We start from the raw sequence: 25110 nt of genomic DNA, 5'->3' as shown, positions 1-25110 counted from the left end.
ACAGAATATATGTCTAATTTATCAAGCTCTTAAAATTGGAATTTTATGTTTCTGCTTATACATATTTATTTTTCAATTCACTTTCCGACATCATTGAAAAAAATGTAAATGAGTACGTACCTGGCTGTTGCTGTTATCTAGGAACCCCTTTTCCGACCAGCGCGCTTTGAGAATATTCAGTAGATGCTTTGCTATATACAAACTTGTGTTTTCGAAAGTTTATTTTAGTAATTTAAGAATATCTCTAAATTGATTTGCACATTGTACATATTTTATGAAACCACTAGGATATAGGGTACTTACGTCAGACTATAGACACGATGCTGAAGCAAATTCACGCCAACCACGAGGCCATTCGGTCCAGAGATGACGAGGTGGTGTCCCTGAGAATGGAACTGGCCAGTGTAAAGAAAACCATGAATGATAAAATGTTTCGAATGTCCAACAACATCAAAGGCCTAAAACAACAACTGAACGACTTGCGTCAGAGGGAATCCGTCATCAGTGGTTTGGAGAATGAGGTAAGGAGAAGTAGACAACGCATGTCCCTATTAAAGGGGAATAATATAAGAGAATGACTAACAAAATTATAAGTATCTCGATAATATATAAGAAAAAAAAAATAAAACAAAAGAAACAAACAACACGAATAATACAAGAATCTACATAAATATTTTTAGAAAATAAAGAAAAGAAAAACATTTAATGGCGATATTTCTTTCCTTAATTTAATCAATAGATAGTTTTTATATTTTGAATAAACCCGATTCTTTTCATGCCAGAGAATTGTTTTAAATATATCACGCTTTCATATCTAGACTAATGGAAAATTAGTTGGATGCTTAATGTTTGTGCCGTTCAACCAATACGGTCTTGTAAAGATCAATACGAGATGGCCGTTGTCTAGCAATAGTTAATTGACAACAAATACACCGTGCGCTATGATTTAATTGATTGACATTGTGCGGCTATGTGGTCTAGTGGTATGACACTCGCTTTCGGATCGGAAGGTCCTGGGTTCGAGCCTCGTTGGCGCATATTTGAGTCCTTGGAGAAGGCTCTTTACTAACATTCTCTCACCGTACTCAGGTGTAAAATAAGTACCTGGTCGTTAACAGCGGTGTCTCTGTCCGAAAAAAGTGTAATATCGCCTAATAGGCGTCATGTTTCGTCCTACATGTTACATGTTGCTGATGGCCAAGGACCCTTTGTAAAGCGCTTTGAGCACATTTAGTGGATATTGCGCTATATAAAAGCTCGATTTTTATTTAAGACATTTTATTTATAAAGAAAGATTGGCACGAAAAGAAAGCTGCATCTTATTTGTATTTTCTAAAGTGTTATTTCAAAGTTTTTATAAGATAACTGAAGTCTCAATGTTATCATATTTCACAGCTGAAAAATTGTACTTCAAAACAAGAGGAACTAATAACATTCCAGGAGAACCAAGACAGCAAACTGAGTGAGATGGAGTGCTCGGTAAGTCACCGTTCTTGGAGCCTCAGGTATTAAGTCTCTCCTTACCAGCCATTTTTAGAATTTCCCACGAAAATTTACATCCACCCAACACACACAAAAAAATAGACTTTTCTTTCTCAAAAAAGTAACAAGTGCATTCTATACAGAATGTTGTTCAGCAAAATGAGCTCTACAACACAGTGTTCAGTATTTATAGCTGTAATCAAAGCATTTCTTTAAATATTGTGATGTACAAGAGAAATCAGAATGAGTAAACTATAGGTTGCATCGTAACGAATGTGATGATTTTCCTATGGTTTGTATGGAGAGGGTTAAGTGAATACGTTTTCTACCTACTGTAGACTTTGATCAGTGACTAAATTATTATAATAGAAAAGAATCCATCTCAAGTAAGACAAGTATCTTATTGTTCTGGCCCATTGTTTTGTGTGATTTGTGAGTTTTATTCACTTGAAGAATTCATCAATATACATTTCAAATATTTATTCCATGTGAGTTTTCTTTCTTTGGGTTTTCAACGTGTTGGACACAACTGAGGGACATAATCAGTGACAAACACGTTGCCCCATATAGGGTTTTGCATTGTCTTTGATCTGCGTACTTTGTTGAAACACGTATAACAACCTACATTATGGTTACCTTTTAAGCTTTCAAAATAATCAATACACAAGTGATTGAAAGGAAAGTTTTCTTCAAGTTTTTTTTCTTATTTGTTATTTTTTATCAAATTAAGAATACATAAAAAAGTTAAAATTTCAACGCTCTTTCCAACACATCACATAATTAAAGTTAGCTTAAAAGGCGATGGCTCCGTTTTAAGGTCCGTCTCTGATTGGACAATACAGGATAAAGCCATTAAAACCCCGAAATCACCAAGAAATTATCTCAGTGTTTCCACCAAAATTCGAACCCACGCCCCTCCAGTTAACGGACGCGGATTATTTCTATGTTAACGACCCCCTGCGTAACAGGATATATAATATATATTCGTATCTAAAAACCAAAAAGAATCCCACATTCTACATCCTTCGTCTCATTGGTACGCGTAGTTTATGGTCTAATGGTATAACACTCACTTTGGACAGGTCTCGGGTTCAAATCCCCCTGAGGATAGTGTAAAGTTGTCTTTGGAAAAAGGCTCTTCCCTACCATACTCAGGTGTAATTTGTGTTAATAGTTGTCTCTATCGTAAAAAAAAAAATTCTTGCGCCTCATAGGCGTCATGAATCGTCCTAAATTTGGAGTGTTGCTGATGGCTTGAAACTTCATGTAAAGTACTTTGAGCGCATTTAGTGGATATTGCTCTATATAAAAGCTCTAGTGTAGTGTTAGTGATATCGCGCTTAATAGATGCTTGTGTTTATTATTTTTTTAAATCGATGGTAGTGTCTGGTCAATAAAAGACATGACATAAATACGTGTAAATTCTGATTTATGAAATCGTTTTAGTCCCAATCTGTAATTTTATGGATGAATTTCCCACCAGATCATCGAGTCTTGCCACCAAGCCATCGCTGACATCAGAACCAAACAACTGAAAGAAAGCGAGGAAACTTCCCAAAACCAAGTCCAGTCATTGACTAAGATCACAGCCGTTCAGGGAATTGTAAGTCTCTTGCTGCCTGTCCAGTGTTGATGGTCAGTGGCGTTGTTGGTCTGGGACACCTGAAGTGCTTTGAAAAAAACATGTATTTAAAATTTTGGCCAGAACACTCATCCTCCTTCAAATATCGATGGATTGAAATGACCCTCATCTTGCCAAAACTCTCAAACCTGGGACTACGCAGAGTCCCAGGTTTCATAGTTTTTGGCAAGATGAGGGTAATTTCAATCAATCGATATTTGAAGGATGAGTTTCCTGGCCAATATTTTAAATATGTGTTTTTTTTCCAGAGTACAGAATCCTTGTGAAGTGTTTTGAGCACATTTGTAGAATAATGCGTTATATAACAAAGGCTGCCATAGTTTTTATAAGTTTAATGTATAACGCGTTGATATCATGAGGTTTTGATTTAGCTAATCTACCCAATAGATGTATATAACTATTATTTGAAATGGTTAATTTAAAAAATCAGAATTTAAGATTTTGTTTGTTTGTTTTGGACCGATTACGATCTGTAATTAAAATTGTCATCGTGTGAAAAAAAACCCAAAAACATGACGACTTAGGACGTCAGTCATGTGACACAAAATAATAAGATTCAGTCCACAGAATTCGGAAGAGAAAGGGCAGCGTGGCTCAGCGGTACTGTCTTTGCTTCGTACTTCGTACCTGAAAGGTACCGAGTTCGCGATCACCCGCTGCTGCGCTGTGTGGCCTTGAGCAAGTGATCTCACCCTAGCTCAAATTGCGGCGCTGCCCTGCGGCTGACGCCTGGGTTATTCCAGTCTTCCCTTGGAAAAGACCATGGAGACAAATTTCCCCTATGGGATGAATAAAGGGAATTTGATTTTTAATAAAAAATTTTTAATGGTGCGCTTGATACAACTTTGTTATTGAGTGGTGGATAACGTCGATTACAGAAAATCCCTCTGGTGGCCAGGTTGAGATGCCGGGGCTCAAATCACCTTCACCGCAAAATTTTTAAATCTTTATTGCCATCTGACACTTCTCAATTCACTTCACCTCGTGTTACTATTAAAACATAAATATCTGTTCCACTCACTTTGCCGATTATCATTCAATTCTTTGAGTCATATTTTATTGCAAACGATGAAAAGATCAAAAGAATTCGTCATTGTGAGAAATCCGTTTGGTCAATCATTATCGGTATTCAAAATTCGTAATGTCACTTAAAATATAAGCCCGCATGCAAAAAATCACAGCTCCACATTTCGTAACCTTGGAGGCATTTGCAATATTTCCGTACACACAGGACTTGGAACGGACTATAGTTACTTTAGTTCCATCTTCTAATTATAGGTTATTTCCTCTAATTTTCATCCTTAACGTGAAGTTACACAAAGATATCCACTAGCCCTTACAAAGACTTTTTCACAATTTTTTTTTCCAGCTGAAGTCGAATGTTCGGTCCGTCCAGATGCTCTTGGAGAAGAAGACACAAGAGGATAACAGAAGATTCCAAAAACAAGAAAATCTGATGGATACTTTACAGCCCAAAGTTGGTTCCTGGAAGATTTTTATTTTTTATTTAGTTCTATTGAGATTAAATATTACAGAATATATAGATATTATTGTAATGGAATATAACACAGTGGTTTCTTTTTAAGGCAATGATTTTTTATAACGAATATGGCTGGCTACACATTGTTAAACCGAATAGTGTCGGCTTCACGAAAGAAAGTTAGATGACAGAGATTATAAAAAGTTAACTTATTAAAACGAACTAGAATATGAAACATACGAACATCATGATGATGCTGTTGTTTTTGTTGTTGTTGTTGTTGATGATGATGACGATGATGATGATGATGATAATAATAATAATGATAAATGAAAATGATGTACTTGTCATTTCGTCATTGACTCTGAAATGTTTTTAATGATCCTCAAAATAAAAACGATTATTTAAAATTCATGTTGCCGTCAATTGAAGTTGAAATGATTCTATCTCTTTTATCTCTTATAGGCATGTTCTGACCTCCTCAATTGACAATTTGTTTTTCTTTATTTCCACTGAAAACTGACCAGATTGACCAAGTCCTTTCTCTGGAAAATTCCATCAACAAAATGGCCTCATGGAGGAAATCTAAGACGGAGTCCGACAAAAAGCTTTTTGAGCAACTGAACAATAAAATACTTAATCTTCAAGCTGCCATGTCCTCAAATCAACATGTAAACCTTTATAGAACACATGCGTCATTTTCTAAATAGTTAAACGTTATCAAATTAGGATGGAATTTTAATTCACGGGACAGCGTGGCTCAACGGTACGATCTTTGCGTCTTACCCGAAAGGTACCTATTTCGAATACCGGCTGTGCTGCCTGTCCTCGAGTTCCATTCAAAAACACAAATTTATTACTATAAAACATTGTAGATGTGCTTACTATAAAGTCTACCTAACTGTATATCTGTATTCCTTAGTATGACAATTTGTGATATCTGACATCTAATTGTTGTAATCGGCTGATCATTAATCTTTATTTGAAAAATTAATAGCATACATTATTTGATTTCAGTGATAGATTATATAATAGAAAAAGTTGGGCTTTTTTTATTGTTGTTTGTTATTTAATCTTTTCTTTGCTCTTTATTTTATAACCAGACTGATGGGCTGGAAATCAAAATGGACGATTTGGTTTTGAGCAGGGAAAATAAAACCAAAGACAGCCTGGACACGATCCAAGCACGTTTTGATGAGGAATTACACAGCTTGAAATCACGAGTATGGCAGTTCTTTTAAATTTGAGAAATTGCTGAGCGGATACCGGTGTAAGATAAAGATATTTAAAAAGTGTATATGAAACAGTAGTATCTATAAGGCAAAGCAAGAAAGAAAATATAAGAAAATTGAAAAAAACAAAACAAAAAAAAAAAACAAAAAAAAAAAAACAAACAAAACAATCTTCCTCTTCAAACTGCAAGGCAATCCATGTATCTATCGGATATATTTTTGTGTCTTTAATTATTCGTCTTCAGATAAAACATACAGAGGCAAGTATATTTGGCATAAGCAAGTGGCAGAGGGACAGATTGGAAAATGACAAAATGTTAAAAGAAATCGGTGACACCAGTTTAGAGGAGTTAAAACAAAGGGTAAGAACTAATTTCTGTCTGGACCCCCTTACTGTTGTTTTGGATATTAGAGACATTCTGATTATAGGCGCTCGATACAACTTTCGTAAAATCACTAACGTATTCAAAGTTTGTCTAAACGCCACCAGGCTCTTCAAACTGGACAGCGGTCAAAGTTGGACAAGTGTGCCAAAGTGTGGTTTGACAACAGCTTATTCGACAAGGAAAATGGTTTCTTGGTACCACGAAATAATAGGAGCGATCTATATTCAGGTTTTCGTCCAACCTAGTCATCGATCACATGATTTGTTGCTGTACAACGATGGACATTTGTCAATGTATCTAAACACGCTGCTTTGTTTTTGAAAGTTGTAAACATACCCATGAGTCATGCTGAGCAAAATGACCAATTGTCACGTTGGATATTTCACTTTTCACTTTGTGGGTCATTTTGAGCACACTTTGCAATGTGACCAATGACCTCGAGCACATGGAAATGTAATATAGATCATGCCCACTGTAAAATAGCTCTAGCTTGGCACTTGTGCCAGTTTGGGGAGGGTGAATTAGAGGCGTGGATAAAAACTAAAATTACAACAGACAATTAACGGGTATCTACGCGTCTGGTTTTGAGTCTAGCTCTGGTAATAATCAACTAAGAATTCATTTTCCTATCTAGTTATGCTCAGGAGGAAATTCCATTTTTGAAGATTGGCGATGTCTGACATAACTTAAATTCGTCATATTTTTATACACCTCTAAACAGAAAAAAGAAAATAAATTAAATGTTTAAAAAATTCTACAGTAAAAATAGTTGACCGTTTTGTGTGATAAGTAGGGTCTATGTATTTTTCTGATAACTTGAGAAATATGAAATTATTGAAATGTCTACAAAATGGTATCAACCATTGCCTATTTGGAGAAAAAAAAACTGCTAAAGTAATAATGTCAACCTTTTATACTGCTTAGAACATTACATTATTTTTTTAAAATTAATGTTTCTTCACTTGATGCAGTATAGAAATGATCTTAATTATCATTATAATCCTACAGGTCGATAACCTGGAAAATAAAGCAATATCGGAGAAGACGGACATTCCAGATAATATAGAAAAACCAATTTTGTACGGATCTGACCACGCCAGGACGATAGCAAGAATGAAACGAAGGGTTGGTATCAACGTGTGTTTCTTTCAAGGTCTGATGACCCAAACTCATAGGTTCTCATTGTTTTGATAGAGATAATATCATCAAACCAACGCTTAGTAAACTCCATTAGGGGGCAGTAGTAGTAGTAGTAGTAGTAGTAGTAGTAGTAGTAGTAGTAGTAGTAGTAGTAGTAGTAGTAGTAGTAGTAGTAGTAGTAGTAGTAGTAGTAGTTAGTAGTAGTAGTAGTAGTAGTAGTAGTAGTAGTAGTAGTAGTAGTAGTAGTAGTAGTAGTAGTAGTAGTAGTAGTAGAAGTAGTAGTAGTAGTAGTAGAAGAAGAAGAAGAAGAAGAAGAAGAAGAAGAAGAAGAAGAAGAAGAAGAAGAAGAAGAAGAAGAAGAAGAAGAAGAAGAAGAAGAAGAAGAAGAAACGATTTTGGTATTTAATGGTTTCTACATAATATTGTAAGTGTAAGAAATATCCAATGTTTGGGTTGGAATAACATTTATTTGTGACAGTGGCACCTATTATACCGAGTTAGCGACCGTTCCCTCTCCTTTTCTCAGATTGACGGACATGAAGAGCTACTGGAAATCTTGGAAGAGAAAATGGGTGAGTTGTTAAAATTATTTAACATGTGGAGAGCTTTAGTGAATTTAAACTTGTAACATTTTTTTAAGTACAGAGAAAACTTTTTGTGAAAGGTAATCACGTCTTTAAAACATTGGTCATTAACCAATTTATCCAAGTCAGATTGTCCGCTCGCTATCATTGAAACACAAATTTTACAATTTGCACATGCTGATTATAATTTTGTTCAGATTATTTTAAACAGCCCCATAAATCGTGATCATTAGTTCAGAAATAATACTCCAGAGCTTATTATGGTTGTCATTGTTTAATCACCGCTATTTTAATGATCAACCCATCCTTCCACAGCTTTGACGACAACAAACGTATTCCAAGTTAGTCTAAACGCCACCCAGGCTCTTCAAACTGGACAGCGGTCAAAGCTGGACAAGTGTGTCAAAGTGTGGTTTGACAACAACAGCTTATTCGACAAGGAAAATTGCTGCTTGGTGCCACGAAATAATTGTAAAATGGCTCTGGCGTGGCGCTTGTGCCAGTTTGGGGAGGGTGAATTAGAGGCGTGGATGGGTGTGGACGGGGTGGGGGAGGGGGACTATCTGGGTAGGACCACCAAACAGAATGAGGTGATGAGTGGGGTGCTGATGTGGGGGGTGAGGAAAGGGCAGAGAATCTGGATGGAAGTAGAGCGGGGACAAGGGGAGGCTGGTCTTTGGAGTTGTCTTTTCATGGCCTGGGTGGTAGGATGATGAAGATGATGTTGAGGTGATTGTATCGATGACGATGATGATAGGGTTGATGATAGAGATGATGATTAGGACGATGGTGATTATGATGAGCTCAAAAATGATGAGAATCATTGAATCGATAATGATAATAGTGATGGCATCATGACAATAATAACAATAATGACTATGATGATGATGATAGTGATAATGATAATGATGATGATGATGATATGAGAATAATAATAATAATAATAATGATAATAATAATAATAATAATAGTAATAGTAATAATAATAATAATAATAATAATAATAATAATAATAATAATAATAATAATAATAATAAAAATACTACTACTACTACTACTACTACTACTACTACTACTACTACTACTACTACTACTACTACTACTACTACTATAACTATATAATACTAATAATAATAATAATAATAATAATAATAATAATAATGGTATATTCGCGATGACGACGACGACAATTATGATGATGGTATAGTGACGACGACACTAATGATGTTGGTGATGATGATAATGATGATGATGATGATAATGGTTATGATGTCGATAATGGTAATGATGATGATGATGATGATGATTATAATAATTGTAATGCTGATAATGATGATGATGTTGATGATGATGATGATAACGATTGGCTGGTTATGATAATATCAACTTGATACTTATTATATTGTTATTGTTGTTGATCACTTGTTGAACATCTGAGCTGTGATAAAATGCCCATAGGTGAATTCCAATTTAAACGAACACCGGCAATGCTAAGATTAAAGATAAATATTAACGCATAATTATATTTTTGATTTTTTAAACGTATTTCAATCAGAAATAACGAAATCAGAATCACTTAAGGCGTATAATAAGAGATTTCTTACAATTTAGCGTTTTGAAACCCAAACCTTGTTATCAATGCACTCTCAAAGTTTGTTCAGTGATTGGAATTTTTTTAAAAAGCAAGAGTACAGGAATCTTAAATGAGAAAATGAACAACTCAGTAACTGAAAGTAGACATTGATTTTTTTTATTGAGGAAAGAATAATACGTACATTATATTACAAAGCATGTTTATTTATAAGATATATTAATACATTTAAAACCAAATTGAATATAAAACATACGTATTGCACATTGGATAATTTGTAAAATTAAATATGGAATGAAAGTGGACAAGAAAATATAAGGAACCGCAGGTAAAAACTGCATTTAAGAATAATAAAGAGAAATGGTTTGAAGTGGTAAATTTGGCACATGATGGTATAAGAAATTGAAAAAATAGTGTTTAAAATAATATAAGTAGACATATTTTTTCTCTCTAATAAATGAAAAAGTATGAATAATTAACTAAATGAATAAATGATAAATTAATAAATACATATGTATTATATAAATAAATAGTAATTAGTTGAATAAATAGTAAATAAGGAAATCTTTAAAATGAATGAATGAACTGTAAATTGGTAAATAAATATATAATAGATTTTAAAAAACCCCAATTAAATAGATGGTAAATATGTAAATAAATCAAATATAAAAAAGTGTAGACAGTTCTAGACTTATAATAAAAAGGCGCACTTATAAATTACCCTTTGGATAAAGCACACTTCACAAAAAGACGACTCTCAATTAATTTGACTGCACTAGGTGTGTTATATATTATGAGATTTATATAACTTAATGATTAGCCTCTTTAACTTGATCTTCAGAAATGACCGTTATGAACAAGACTACTATGTGTAACATTATTAATTAGTTTCATATTTTATCTCCGTCCATATAATATTTAATATTCGGCCATACATTGCCAAGTCAACCTTTTTCCCATTTCGGCCAGAAATGTTTTATTTTTGCTTCATGAAGCGATCCTTTACAAGAACTTTCCTTTGAATGAAAAAAGTATTGTTATTATTATTATTATTATTATTATTATTATTATTATTATATTTTTATTATTATATTATTATTATTATATTATTATTATTATTATTATTATATTATTATTATTATTATTAAATAGTCTTCAGTCTGAGACTTGGATAAGAATTGATATTAAGACCTTATAAAATAATATAGTAGAACATTTCAATCTATCGATATATATATATATATATATATATATATATATATATATATATATATATATATTATATATATATATATATAATATATATAATATATATATATATATATATATATATATATATATATATATATATATATATATATATATATATATTATATATATATATAATAAAATTTTATAGTATATAATAATATAAATAATATTTTATAGTACAGTGAAAGTTTAAGCAACAAAACAAATAGTTCCATTCCACGATGACAGTAGATCACAAAAATAAATAGGAATAATGCTAATTATTACGTGACAAGTATGACGATTCGGGTTTCCCCTTTGTCAACAAAACATGATGAATACGAGCCGCTGAAGACTAAGCAGCCGCCTATTTCCCCGTTTCAACATTACTTTGTTTATTCGTGATCCTCTCATCTCTCATTCGTCTTCATTATCTCATTCATGTTTTTTTGTGGTTGTTTTTTTTAAATATTTTGATAAAAGGGAAATTCAACACGTCCACATCATCTGTTTTCGTAAATCAAATTTAAGCCATTATTCCATATTATTATTGTTTTTAATTTATTTCTTCGAGCTTCAAGTAGCAATCTTTGCACTAAATGGCAGTAACACAATGGGTATACTATTATTATGGTTCGTCTGAGGTTTGCACGTCTCAACTCAATGATTACATGTTCCTGTATGTACATTAATTACCACCACACAATCTAGGCCATCTCCCGTCTAACCTTCTTTTTATTTCTTTTAAACCCTGGGAACGAGAGCAATCTAAACTTTGCTGTCATTTTGTTAGTTTATTTTTAAAAAAGATTATATATTTTTTAAATCAATTCTTTTGAAATGTTTGGTTCTTTCAAACATGTTTTGTTCTTTGTAAAAAAATGTTTTTATTTGTTTATTTATCTTTTAATTTTCAAAGTTACATTCTCATATTATTGTGTATAGGGTTTCATACACACAATACATAGATATTGACCATAAATTATTATAAAGTCTGCAATTGTAAATATGATAAAAATATTGAAGTAGCTTGTTTTCATTAATTTACATTGTTATTCACGCATTCTTCGAACCTGGTTAAAACAATTTTTGCCTGAATCAAAATAAACTAATTGTTACTAATTATTCCTGCCTATTTCAATTGATTGTAAATCTGAGTTCATTATTATTTTATCTCATTCAATACTATAATTCCACGTATTCTTCTAACCCTCTCTATGAGTTTATCATCTCTCTCTCTCTCTCTCTCTCTCTCTCTCTCTCTCTCTCTCTCTCTCTCTATCTTCCTCTCCTGTCATAGGTTACAGCTTAATTCAATTTCACTACCTCTCTACTTGTGTATGTTTAGTTATGTTTCTGTAACACCATTCATTCTCATACACCCGAAACATTTTTGAAAATAAAAAGTGACAGAAATTTAGAATCATAAACGAACACATAGTAGATGGTTAGTCACTGAGTTGACACAATAGGGCCGATCCCTTGGCAATCCAATAGTCTTGGGGTTTGTCTGACGGAAGTTGTACAGCCACTACATAATTGGTAGAATGACCTGGTGAAATAAAACGACATTTAATCTAAACTAAGGCCTTTATATACATAGTGCTCAACACGCTTTACAAAGGGTCCCTAGCTAACAGCAACACCTAACATGTAGGACGAGGCATGACACCTGTTAGGCGATATTACAATCTTTTTTCCCCGTAAAGCAAATTAATTGGATATTGTATTATATTTGAGATTAAAAAATTGTCAATCTAAACAGCACATTCTCTATTTTCAATAGAGTAATAGCTTAGAAAAGCTGAAGTTGTTTATCAGTCAGACTAACACAAACCAAGGTTTCTATTTTGCAGAGACGATGATAGGACTGAGATGTATCCCATGAACAGGGGCTTTGGTAAACACAAACAAAATCAATAAAGAAAAACGTACAAAAATAAAAGTGCATTATCTGTCTGACAAAAAAAAATCTAATTATGTAACACTTGAAGTGCAGTTGCAATGTTAAGATTTGGCACATTAATGCCAGTAACATAGTTGTCAAAGTTATCATATCTTTTACATTGCAACCTTTCAGGATTATTTAAGAGAAAAATCCTGAGCCGTTTTCGGAGTATAATTACAGTATTACTTTGACCTTATTTCTGTTGCAGCTCGTTAAGGTATGAATTGGTTCATAAAATGGTTCTATGAGATTTTGCTGTGACCTGGGAGGTGGAACATAATATTATTTAGACACAACAGAAGGCCCAAGCAGATGCTCACATAGCAGTACTTATCCAGAGGCTCAAATAAGGAACAAAGACGCGGTGTTTTCTACAGCATACTCAGGACTGAACTGACTATTTGCGTCTATGTGGTCTAGTGGTATGACACTCGCTTTCGGATCGGAAGGTCCTGGATTTGAGCCTCGCTCGATGCATAGTTGAGTCCTTGGAAAAGGCTCTTTTCACATATTCTCCCACTGTACTTAGGTGTAAAATGAGTACCTGGCCGTTAAGTGGCGTCGTCTCTGTCGGGAAAATTGTAATATCGCATAACAGGCGTCATGCCTAGTTCTACATGCTACGTGTTGCTGTTGATCAGGAGCTCTTTGTAAAGCGCTCTGAGCACGTATAGTGGATATTGCGCTATAATATATTCACCAACAGCATGGTGCATAACTAATCCAAACATTCATGTAAATGCAGTAGGAGTTCAACATGGATTGTCTCTTTTACATTCATTACAGCTTACACATTACCTGTTGTTGAGAGCGTCCCTGCTCGTGCCGATGTTTTGTAAAGTGGAGCATTGTAGAAATTTGGGTCTGGTTCATAGTCCATCCTAGGATCCATTTGCATGACGGGGAGGCTGGGAATGATGAACACAATTGGTTGTTTTAAAACCAAGAAACATGAATAGAAAATACACATTAATTTTTTTTGAAACACAAAATATATACAGATCGCGCCAATATTTTGTAAAGAGAGGGGGGGGGGGGTGGTTTAGAAATTTGGGTCTGGCTCGGTCCATTCTGGGATCTATTTGCATGACTGGAAGGTTGAGAATGATTGGAACGAAGCAGAGTGCATATATTATTTGTATGTCTGCAAACAGAGGACATTTATAGGCTTGATTTATTATTGTTGTAATCGACAATATTTTGCGTTGGTCTGAGAGTATTTCCATTTAAAAATAAACCCATAAAATGTGGGTTAAGAGAACTGCGAATAAGCACATGTCGACACAAAAGGTTGTTGTAAAACCAAAAAAAAAAAAAAGAGATGAATAGAAAATACCCTGTCAAATGTTTTTTGAAACACATAATAGCCAAAGACATTAAAGGAATATTTCCTCAAATGTAAAATTTCTCTTTAACAAACTGCTATAAAACAGAATGTGACACTTTCGTGTTGTATTTATTTTGTAAAATACCATTGCCGAGACATTCCTATATGGAATCTGAGAAAATATTATATCGATCATACCTGCGATGTCTACAAGAATCACCCATGTTGGTAAACTGGGAGCAAGTGATGATATTATTCTGGGAAAGAATATCAAAAGTGCTTGAAAAGATGCTCGAACTTAGGTTCTCCAGATTACAGTACAGTACTTTTTAAAACTTTCAGTAGGACCCGGATGTCCTGGGTTCGAACCCCGCTCTATTATTGTTTTTCTCGGGCAAAATTATTAACTCTCAATTTGCTCACTTTGGGAAAAAAAAGGTGATTTCCATTGACATTGTTTGATGTATTATCTATATTCCTTCATGGAATGACTAGGCGACGGGCGGAAGGGCGGAATTTTAATTTTCTTTGGTAATGTTGATCTCCAGAATTGAGAACAATGTGCAAAACGCTTGTGAAAACTTACGATGTGGTCATGACTCCTCTCTCTTCATCTGTCAACATCATGCTGTCCCAATCCCAGGCACAGCCGTCCATAAACAGTCCGTGGACCAAGGATCCATCCTCCGGTTTGGGAAGCTGTGGGGGAATCGCGTGACAAAGTGTGTATAAAACAGTGCCGGAAAATAGAAGAGTCAAAAATACAAGAAACAATTTTTTTAAAAATAAAAAAATTGAACCTTTTTATAGCGCAATATCCACTAAATATGCTCAAAGCACTTTACAAGGAGTCCTTCACCAACAGCAACACGTAACATGTAGAACGAAACATGATGCCTGTCGGCCAGGTACTCATTTTTCACATGAGTACGGTGAGAGAATGTGAGTAAAGAGCCTTTTCCAAGGACTCAACATGCGCCGAGTGAGGCTCGAACCCAGGACCTTCCGATCGGAAAGCGAGTGTCACCCACAAGACCAGATAGCCGCACAATTATTCCAAAAAAATCATCCTGCCTCGACTGAGGGTCGAACCCCAGACCTCCTGAGGTTCGGTCCCCTGTCGAGACAGACTGATGATTTTTAAAGATTTTTTTTTCATTTTTCTCTCTGCTTTGTTGGCACAGTTTCATCCACACATTTTCAGATTTCTATATTACATCAGTAATTGCTCCCTATTTGCCACTTTGTACCTTGACAAAACAGAATAGTGACCCAGCATTCAAAACGGGTTTACGTCGAGGTGAACCAGACGCCGAACATTTATTTTACTCGAAGTTTTGTTGTTTTAAATATTCTTACTGCTGGCTGAAGAAGGATTTTGAGCCCAAAAAGATTCCATGTTAAGCATTTTAAAAGTATTTTTTAAAAAGCTTTTGTAAATATTCCTTTTAGTTCAACACTGTAAAATGTTTTATCTTTTTCCACCTACCTCTCGGTCAAGTGCGATGGTACCGTCCTCATCGGCCCCGATCATCTCGGCGGATATTTCTTCCTCATCTCGGTGGAACGGAAGGACCTGGAACTTAAAAGACAGATGATCGATGGGGAAATTGTACTTCCTGGCGTAGTTTTGGAGTAAGCCCGTCAGAAAACCTGAAAAAAGGGGAAAGTATAGCAAACATCATACACGGCCCATCGCGTCGGTGTGGTGTTAGGTCAGAAAAATTTAGGTGTGGGAATTTGAGTTTAAAGCTAAACGATTAGAATTATGAATTTATTAAGTTTTATAAATATTCAATATTGAACACCGTGAGCAATAGATAATATTTAAAATGAGCTGTTTACAGTTCATTTATCAATATGCTATGATGATGACGATGATGATATTGACGACGACGACCACGACGATGATGATGGTGATGATGATTATGATGATGATGATGATGATGATGATGATGATGAAGATGATGATGATGATGATGATGATGATGATGATGATGATGATGATGATGATGATGATGATGATGATGATGATGATGATGAAGAAGATGGCCGAAACTTCTCACCTTGTGGAAAGAAAAATCCTGAGATCCAAAAGGACCTCGGAGTGCCAAATGTAATCCATCGTCTTATGAAGGAACAACGCAAGGTGAGATCTTTCACCCACGACCCCAGCGACTTCAGTGATGGGTAGGCAGATTTCGCCCAATTTCCTGGAACCTGACAGGGATGCAAAACACATTTCTTACAAAGAAAAATCGCAAAAGGAGTTCTTTCACACCAGGGCCCCACTGATTCCAGTGATGGGTAGGCAGATTTCGCCCAATTTCCCGGGACCTGACAGGGATACAAAACACATTTCTTACAAAGGAAAATCGCAAAAGAAGATTGTTGACCCAGGGCCCCAGCGCCTTCAGTGATGTTAGGCTGATTTCACTCAATTGCTCGGGACCTGACAGGGATACAAAGCACATAGGTATCTGACTAAGAACAGTAGTCTTTCAGAGCCATTGGGCCCATGGAGCCGGAGTTTATCGCGGTTTCTATACATGAAACGGGCAATAGCAATTGCTTGCTATCCTTTGGATTGGACGCTAGTCGATCGCAAAGTACTTTCCGCCATCAAATCTAACAGACTCAGCTACCCATTCACTGCTGGGTGGACAGGGGGATCAGAAAAAAATCTCTGCTATGTGGTCTTGTTGTATGGCACTCGCTTTCGGATAGGGCGGTCCTGGGTTTGAGCCTCGCTCGGCGCATAGTTGAGTTCTTGGCTGGAAAAGACTCTTTACTCACATTCTCTCACCGTACTCAGGTGTAACATGAGTACCTGGCCGTCAACAGCGTTATCTGTCGTAAAAATTGTAATATCGCCAAACAGGCGTCATGTCTCGTTCTACATGTTACGTGTTGCTTTTGGCCAGGGACCCCTTGTAAAGCGCTTTGAGCACATTTAGTGGATATTGCGCTAAATAAAAGCTCTAGTTAAAGCTCTAAAAAAATCTCGACTGCACCCGGGATCGATCATGCTTTCTTTGCGTGTGAAGCGAGTGCTCTATCAACTGAGATATTGGGACCCCCTCCCTATCTGACAAAGGAACTCTGTAAAAGGAGATCCTTTACCCAGAAATTCTAAAGATTCCAGTAATGGGTATGGAGATCTCGCCCATTTGTCTGTAATCTAACAACTTACAAAGGAACACTGTAAAGGGGAGCCCTTCACCCAGGACCCAAAGGGTTTAGTGATTCAGTGGTGGGTAGGAAGATCACGCCCAATTGCCTGGGACCTAAAGCGCACTTAAAATGATATTTACTATCAAATTATTATTAAATAATTTACTTTACAGCCAGCCCACTTTCGATTATTCTATGACCCAACATCTTACCATCTGCAACAAGAGAGCAGTTTTAATCATGAGCTTATTTATAGCGGAATATCCATTGACAAGGTTAAAAGGCAATTTACACACATTTCCTTCCACTCAGGTGTGAATAGGTACTTGACTACAGGCAAAGACTGATATTATAAGAGTGACAGAACACAAAAGGACAGGCATTGAAATATGGTTATATTATAAGATCTGCTGGGGGAATAAATGAAGAACTGTAAAGCGCAATGAGCATGGCAAATCCGTGAAAATGGTCTAGATAACGGTTCATATTTATTCATAAGTGTGGAAATTCACAAAATAATTTCCGTTTTTCACAGTTTTTTGAATACCTATACCCCTATACCTATACCCCTTTCGACTACGTTTTTCGTTCCTTTATAGTGCATTTTGAGAAGATGCACTTCGATAACATTGTTTCTAAGATAATATAATACCGTTTTCCGCCAAAATCTCAAAATCGATTTATTTGGAAGGAATTTCCCTGTAAATAGACCCAAACCGTCCCTTGATGGGAAAGTATTTTAAAAGGTCCAGTTTCATGGCGTCAATAGTTGTTACATCAGAGTGAATTGCACAGAGACCATTGCGGTCGTTAAGCACCACAAATGTCCATAGTGGCGCAGTTTATCCCGGTTTCATAATGTTAAGCGATAGAGTAGCAATTGCTTACTATCCTTTTGATAGGACTGTAGCTTATCACAAAGTTCTTTTAGCCAATTATAATAGAATCAGCTACCTAATCACTACGGGAGAAGTGGATGGGAGGGGCTAGAAAGTATCCCCTCATCAAGGATCGACGCCTGTCCATCTGATCATGTACTTCAGAGCTACAAGATGTCTTCGGTTTGAGAGTTTTGGAAAAGATGAGGGGCATTTTAATCAATCGATATTTGAAGGACTAGTTTTCTGGCCAAAATTCTTTAATATGTGTAGTTGTTTTTGTTCAGATTCCAGCCGCATTGAAATATAAGGACCCATAGAAATGATTGTTTTGGGATTATTTACAAGTCTAATAATTACAATTTAGGAAACATTATATCATATCTACCTGGTTGTTCAAAAATGCAATGTAGATGCTCTCCAGCTCTTCACTCATCACAACAAAACCTTTGATGGCTTTCTGTAGCTGTTCTAGAGATTTCTGGTTTTAAAAAGTATAGGATTATGAATTGATATAACTTGTCAATTATTAACGCAGTGGAAAAAAACCACCTATTGTTTAAAATGATAGAAAATTGTCTAAAGTTTTGTTCTGTTAAGCATCTGGTCTATTTCAGTTACTGTTTTTAGGGAACGACCCTAACAGTTAAGGTAACGCAATTTACTTTTGAATATTTATTGTATTTACGTCAAAAAGATGATGGCGCTGATGTTCATAATGAAAGGGATGATGGTGTTGTTGATGATGGTAATTATGATTATGACGATAAAGATGACGGTGATGATGATGATGATGATGATGATGATGATGATGATGATGACGATGATGATGATGATGAAGATGATGATCAGATCATGATTGATATGATGATGATGATGATGATAATGATGATGATGATGATAATGATGATGATGATGAAGATGGTGATGAGGATAAGAAAGATGATGCAAATGATGACGAAGTTGACAACGATGGTAATGTTGTTATCATACCCTGATGACCACCAATAACTTGTTGAATCGATCTACTTCTTGAGTGAGCACAACAGTCAACGAGTTCTGTCTGCCTTTCGAATCCAGCTGAGAGAAAAAAAGAAGATAACATAACAAATATTAGTATTTTAAGAGTTGATAAAGTTTGGAGACGTTTTTATAATGACGTGTTAGGTAAGGCTTTGTAAGAAATTAAGGAGCAGGCACCGGTGTAAGATAAATAACTGAACAAGTGTGTATGAAAGGTGCCAGACAATGTAAGATAGAAAAACCAAAAAATCAGTCGACTCGACTGGGGTTCGAACCTCAGACCGTTTGATTACCGGTCGACTGATTTTTTGGGATGGTTTTTCTTTCTTGTATTTTTCTTTCTTGCTTTGTCTGGCACCTTTCATACTCACTTGTTCAGTTCTTTCTCTTAGTCTAGTGGTATGTCACTTGCTTTCAAACCGGTAGGTCCTAGGTTCGAGTCCTGCTCAGGGCGGCTTCAAGTTGAGTCTTTGTATAAGACTAATTACTCATATTTTCTCACTTTACTCAGATGTAAAATGAGTACTTGACCGTAAACTGCGTTGTTTCTGTCGAAAAAAGTAATATCACCATAAAAGCGTCGTCTCGTCATACCAGTTCAGTGTTGCTGTTGTCAAGGGACTCCATGTAAAGCGCGTTGAGCACATTACGTTATAAAAGTAACCAATAACTCGTGAGCTGAGAATCAACTAATTCTATCTCAATCATTCTTCAGACTGAAAAAATAACAGTTTAAACTTTATTTTTTGTTGTTATTAACTGTATATAAACTTAAACCACTCTTTTGTACAAAAATTTGAGCTCATCACTGGATTTGAACAAAATCGATTTGAAATCATGTTGTCATGTATGTAATATCTGAAAATCTTCAAAAAGTGGAGACAGACGATGACTGTCTAACATAAAATTAGGTGTAGATATATATATATATATATATATATATATATATATATATATATATATATATATATATATATATATATATATGCATTTAAAGATTAAGAAGAGAGAAAGAAAGAAAGAAAGAAAGAAGAGAGAGAGAGAGAGGAGAGAGAGAGAGAGAGAGAGAGAGAGAGAGAGAGAGAGGTGGGGTGGGGGAGATACTATGTAATGCATTCAAGTATACTATTTACAACGAACAAGTCCGGCAGAGCGCGTTCCATGTTGAGATTATCAACAAGTCTTTCGAGAATCCTATCTGTCATCTCGTAGGCAATATCATCATTTGACATCCCACCTTCCTCAGATGACACACGGGGCTGAATGTCGATGATGGTCCCTGACGAAAATATCAATAAGAAAGAATAATAAATAATAAAATGAAATGAATATGAACATTTATATGGAGCATTTCCGATTTACCATGCTCAATACGCTTCACAAGGTTTCATTTATTCCCTCAGAAAGCCATATGGAACTATATTTCCATTTCATACATTACCAACAAACGCCTGCTAGGCGTCCGTTTTGTGTTAACAGTCACTCTATTGTCAGGGAATTATTAACACCAGAGTCCAGTGGGGTTTTATGTATTTGGTGCCTTACCCAAGAACACACCGTTGAGACCAGAGTCTTCCACAAACACTGTCACCCATCTGGCAGTTGACCAGGCTTAACATAGCTTGCTATTTTTGACAAGACGAGACACCTTATCGATGAGCCCCAAACCACACATTTGCTTGATAAATAATATACATATTTTTTAATGGCTTCATCACATCTCTCTAAATCCTGATTGCGCAGCACTATACCTATATTTTTGGCCCCAAGCAGGGAAACATATCGTCCAAGTGTAAGATGGGGCGTTTCTCTTATACAATTCGCTGAAACCAACACGCTCGTAATTTCAGTTACAGGTCTGATAGCTGGGGGCAATTGGATTCAATAGTCCCCAAGCTATCCAAATATGTATTGAAGATAGCCAAATATTATAATGAGATAAACTTTATATTTGAGCTATAGCGCAATATCCACTTATTGCACACAAGGCTCTTTACAAGACATGACATGTTGGCGAAAAGACATGACGCCTCTTAGGCGATATTATTTTTTTTTTTCTCGGCGAGAGACAACACTGTGAACGGCCAGGTAATCATTTTACACCCGAATGTTTGTGAGAGAATGTGAGTAAAGAGCCTTCGCCAAGGAATCAACTATGCGCCGCCAGGAGCGGGGCTTAAACCCTAGACCTTCCGACCCAAAGGGTAGTCTCATACCACAAGACAACATAGCCGCACACGACGTAGTATAAGAAGTCATTACATTCGCGTTTTTTTTTCCGATCAACACCAAAGGAGACTTAAGTCATTCAGTTTATCTCACTTTTCTGTGGTGTAATGGTTAGCGCGTCTGACCGGTAATCTGAAGGTCTGAAGTTCGATCCCCAGTCGAGGAAGATTGATTTTTTTTTGGGGGGATGGTTTTTTTTTCTTGTATTTTTCTTTCTTGCTTTGTCTGGTACCTTTCATACACATTTGTTTAGATCTTATTCTCGAAAGCGATGCCACTGTTCTAACACGGTTAGTTGACGGTGTCATGTCGGACTGGTTGAGAGGCTAAAAACTGAATTCATCGTTAAGAATATGGGGGTCCCGATATCTCAGTTGGTAGAGCACTCGCTTCACAATCAAAGAAAACGAGATTGATCCCGGGTGCATTCGAAATCTTTTTTCTGACCCTCCCGACCTCCATGTCCACCCAGCAGTAATTGGGTAGCTGGGTCTGTTGGATCTGGTGGAAAGTACTTTGCGATAGACTAGCGTCCTATCCAAAGGGTAGCAAGCAATTGCTAACGTACGTTTCACGCTATAGAAACCGGGATAAACTCCGGTTCCATGGGTCTCATGGCTCTGAAGGACTATTTTTTCATTTTTTACTCAAGAATATGAGACTCGGGTAAGCTTGTTTTTCTGTTTTATTGAGGAGAATGAAAAACATTGCCTAAACTGATCACTCAGTTTGTTATGGTTTCAACAATGTAATGAAGGTACCCTCAAACCAATATAAATTATTCCACATTGGTTTTACATACCTATGAGGGTGCTCGTTTCATTCATTTGGAATGCCAAGTTGGCATTTTCATGCATGCCAAAAATCTCTGGTTCGTCCTGAACTGGCAATGACTCGATGTATTTTAGGTGTGCGCTCATACTTCTCGAGTAAGGTGCGAAATATATACCTGGTGACGAAAGATAAATAAAACAAACAAAAATTAGATTAAATAACAAAGAAAGTGAACATTTATATTATAAAAGATCTATCAGGTATACTCAAAGCTCTTTACAAGGGGCCCAAGGCAATAACAACACTTAAAGTGATTATTGTTCTTACAAATTCTCTCTGCTTTGTCTACTACTGTATCATTCACTTTTCGGTGTGTCAGTCGTTATGTCAAAGTAGAAAAACGACAAAAAAAATTTGAGATCGCATAGCCCAAGTCATAGACACTGACGCCACAAAGGAGGTAGAAAGTGGCGTAGAGAAGATATCTCACTTTGTAATAAAGTCAAGCCAAGTTGAGCAATATCAGTGACAGGGTGCGTGGTAATCATGGCAAAAATGTGTCGCCGATTGAGACGTTTTTAGGTATTATACTACTCTTCTCCCTAAATAGTAATACATAATGGTATCAAGTTTAAAATAATAATTTGTGACGTCAGATAACAAATGTCGAATTTCACTAATATTAGATTTTTGAAAAAAGAAGTATCATTTAAATATTTTTGAAAATGTCTTTAACTCAGAGTACACGAAATCGAAATGGATTGAGAAGTAGAATAAAAGATTTCTTACACTCTTGCGTTTTGGAATTCGAACTTTGTTCCCAACGTGCATTCGCAAGCTCGTTGGGAACACGTCCGGAATTCCAAAAAGCACGAGTGTAAGAATTGTATATTAATTTACACTAGTTACAGATAGTGTAAGAATGCTATTTTCAAATGGCACCTGACAGTCGACTTGTATTATATGAAATTAAGTCCTTCATGGTCTGCGAGGAGAGTAAATAAATCATTGAGATCATAAGGCATAAAAGCTTCATCTAGTTAAAGTTATCTACATATTTCAGGTTTTTTCAAGTACACTTTACCTGATGGCGAGTATTTGTATTTTCTATTGAGAGTTTCTGGATAGAAGAAATTTTTCAGAATGGTTTTCAGGCATCGTTGATCTTGGGCGTCTGTCACGCGACCTCCATAAGTAATCTGGGAAGATGTACCATTGTTAGAATTTATTGTTCATTAAATGTTCTCAATATGAAAGAAGAATTCTTATTTTACCTGATGGCGAGTATTTGTATTTTCTATTGAGAGTTTCTGGATAGAAGAAATTTTTCAGAATGGTTTTCAGGCATCGTTGATCTTGGGCGTCTGTCACGCGACCTCCATAAGTAATCTGGGAAGATGTACCATTGTTAGAATTTATTGTTCATTAAATGTTCTCAATATGAAAGAAGAATTCTTTCTTTCTTTTTTCTTTCTTTCGTACTTAACTTCTGCTTCTTGACCATTTTTATATTGCGCAATACCCACTTAATGCGTTTAAACCGCTTTACAAGAAGTCACAAGCCAACAGCAACACTTAACATGTGGGACAAAACATGACATCTACAAGGCGTTACTATAATATCTGTTGCGAAAGATACAACACTGTTAACCGCCAGGGAATCATTTTACACCCAAGGGCGATGAGAGAATGCCAGTAAGGAGTGTTCCAAGAACCCAATTTAGCGCCCCCAAGAGCGGGACTCGAACCAGGGACCTACCGATCCGAAGGCAGGTATCATACCACAAGACCACAAAACTGTAAATGCGGTAAAAAGCAATCTTTAAGATGCAAGAAATCATGATAAATAATATTATTAATGCACATACCATATTCAGTGCAATTTATCCATAAAGTTGTATTAGGTGAATATGTTTATCACAGATTCCGTTCCTATGTTGTGTCCAACACAGTAAACACTAAACACTAACAAGGGGACATCACACATGTAGACATCATTGGGGGGGGGGGGGGGGGATGGTTTCTAGGCGTTTCTAAGAGTGAATAAAACTCACAGAACCAAATAATTCCTGAAAACAACAAGCTCTTTGTATTTCAATCAAGTAACTGAATTTGGTCTATAATGTATTCACTCAATAGCTACACGCATGTTGACCTGTCGATCGGTATTTGGGTTGGGTTTTAGGCCTAATTGAAAACAAATGAGTTTCATCAATTCACAATAGAAATATATAATTCCGAAACATGGCTGATTAAAAAAAAGTAGTCCATTAGAGCCAAAAACGCTCATTGAACTGAAGTTTATAATTGTTTCTGCTTGCTACCTATTGGATGGGACGCTATTGCTTCCCGCCAGATCTAACAGATCCAGCTACGCAATCAATGTACTTTCATACTATTGCAAGGCATCATGCATGTAACTTACCTCTCCAGTATGTAGATAAGAGTGTCGTAACACTGACACACCGTTAAAGTGAAACATCGTGTAACCTACCTTCTTAGTTGTGTAGATGAGAGTGTCGTAAAGCGGACACTCCATTAAAAGTAACACATGTTGTACCTACCTCCCGAGTTATGAAGATGAGAGTGTCGTTATACTGACACCATTAAAGTAACACATCGTGTAACCTACCTCCTGGGTTATGTAGACGGGAGTGTCGTAACACTGACATACCTTTAAGTAACAAAACTCCCGAGTTATGGAGATGAGAGTGTCGTAATACTGACATGTGGTTAAAGTAACACATCGTGTAAACTACCTTCTGAGTTATGTAGATGGGAGTGTCGTAACACTGACACACTGTTAAAGTAACAAATCTTGCAACCTACCTGCCCAGTTATGTAGATGAGAGTGTCGTAACACTGACACACTGTTAAAGTAACAAATCTTGCAACCTACCTGCCCAGTTATGTAGATGAGAGTGTCGTAACACTGACACACCAATAAAGCAACACATCGTGTAACCTACCTGCCCAGTTATGTAGATGAG

The 25110-nt window shown here is 35.9% G+C and overlaps 2 protein-coding genes across 7 annotated transcripts in view; one reads left to right on the top strand and one right to left on the bottom strand.

The window, feature by feature from the left end:
• LOC144963160 (uncharacterized) overlaps positions 1 to 9044 on the top strand; it is a 13444-nt gene extending 4400 nt beyond the window's left edge. For all 6 annotated transcript variants that reach the window (XM_078896876.1, XM_078896875.1, XM_078896877.1 and 3 more), the window contains exons 3-12: positions 288 to 521; positions 1396 to 1479; positions 2966 to 3085; positions 4494 to 4601; positions 5132 to 5275; positions 5708 to 5827; positions 6082 to 6198; positions 7231 to 7347; positions 7889 to 7934; positions 8262 to 9044. In XM_078896876.1, the coding sequence (XP_078753002.1) occupies positions 288 to 521; positions 1396 to 1479; positions 2966 to 3085; positions 4494 to 4601; positions 5132 to 5275; positions 5708 to 5827; positions 6082 to 6198; positions 7231 to 7347; positions 7889 to 7934; positions 8262 to 8659 (1488 nt within the window). In that variant the 3' untranslated portion in view covers positions 8660 to 9044. The remainder of the gene's footprint in view (positions 1 to 287; positions 522 to 1395; positions 1480 to 2965; positions 3086 to 4493; positions 4602 to 5131; positions 5276 to 5707; positions 5828 to 6081; positions 6199 to 7230; positions 7348 to 7888; positions 7935 to 8261) is intronic.
• Positions 9045 to 11442: 2398 nt separating this feature from the next.
• The window catches only part of LOC144963159 (dynein axonemal heavy chain 6-like), a 139919-nt gene continuing 126251 nt past the window's right edge, over positions 11443 to 25110 (bottom strand). The window contains exons 78-87 of the mRNA XM_078896871.1: positions 23395 to 23509; positions 22149 to 22295; positions 20251 to 20396; positions 19088 to 19174; positions 18483 to 18575; positions 16109 to 16262; positions 15532 to 15695; positions 14629 to 14741; positions 13514 to 13623; positions 11443 to 12319 (exon numbers count right to left, since the gene is read on the bottom strand). Coding sequence (XP_078752997.1) covers positions 12216 to 12319; positions 13514 to 13623; positions 14629 to 14741; positions 15532 to 15695; positions 16109 to 16262; positions 18483 to 18575; positions 19088 to 19174; positions 20251 to 20396; positions 22149 to 22295; positions 23395 to 23509 — 1233 coding nt within the window. The 3' untranslated portion in view covers positions 11443 to 12215. The remainder of the gene's footprint in view (positions 12320 to 13513; positions 13624 to 14628; positions 14742 to 15531; positions 15696 to 16108; positions 16263 to 18482; positions 18576 to 19087; positions 19175 to 20250; positions 20397 to 22148; positions 22296 to 23394; positions 23510 to 25110) is intronic.

Source organism: Berghia stephanieae, chromosome 1 (assembly GCF_034508935.2).
Source record: "Berghia stephanieae isolate SIO BIC M18660-M18661 chromosome 1, UCSD_Bste_1.3, whole genome shotgun sequence".
Lineage (NCBI taxonomy): Eukaryota > Metazoa > Mollusca > Gastropoda > Nudibranchia > Aeolidiidae > Berghia > Berghia stephanieae.
This window is presented reverse-complemented; position numbering and strand designations above follow the sequence as displayed.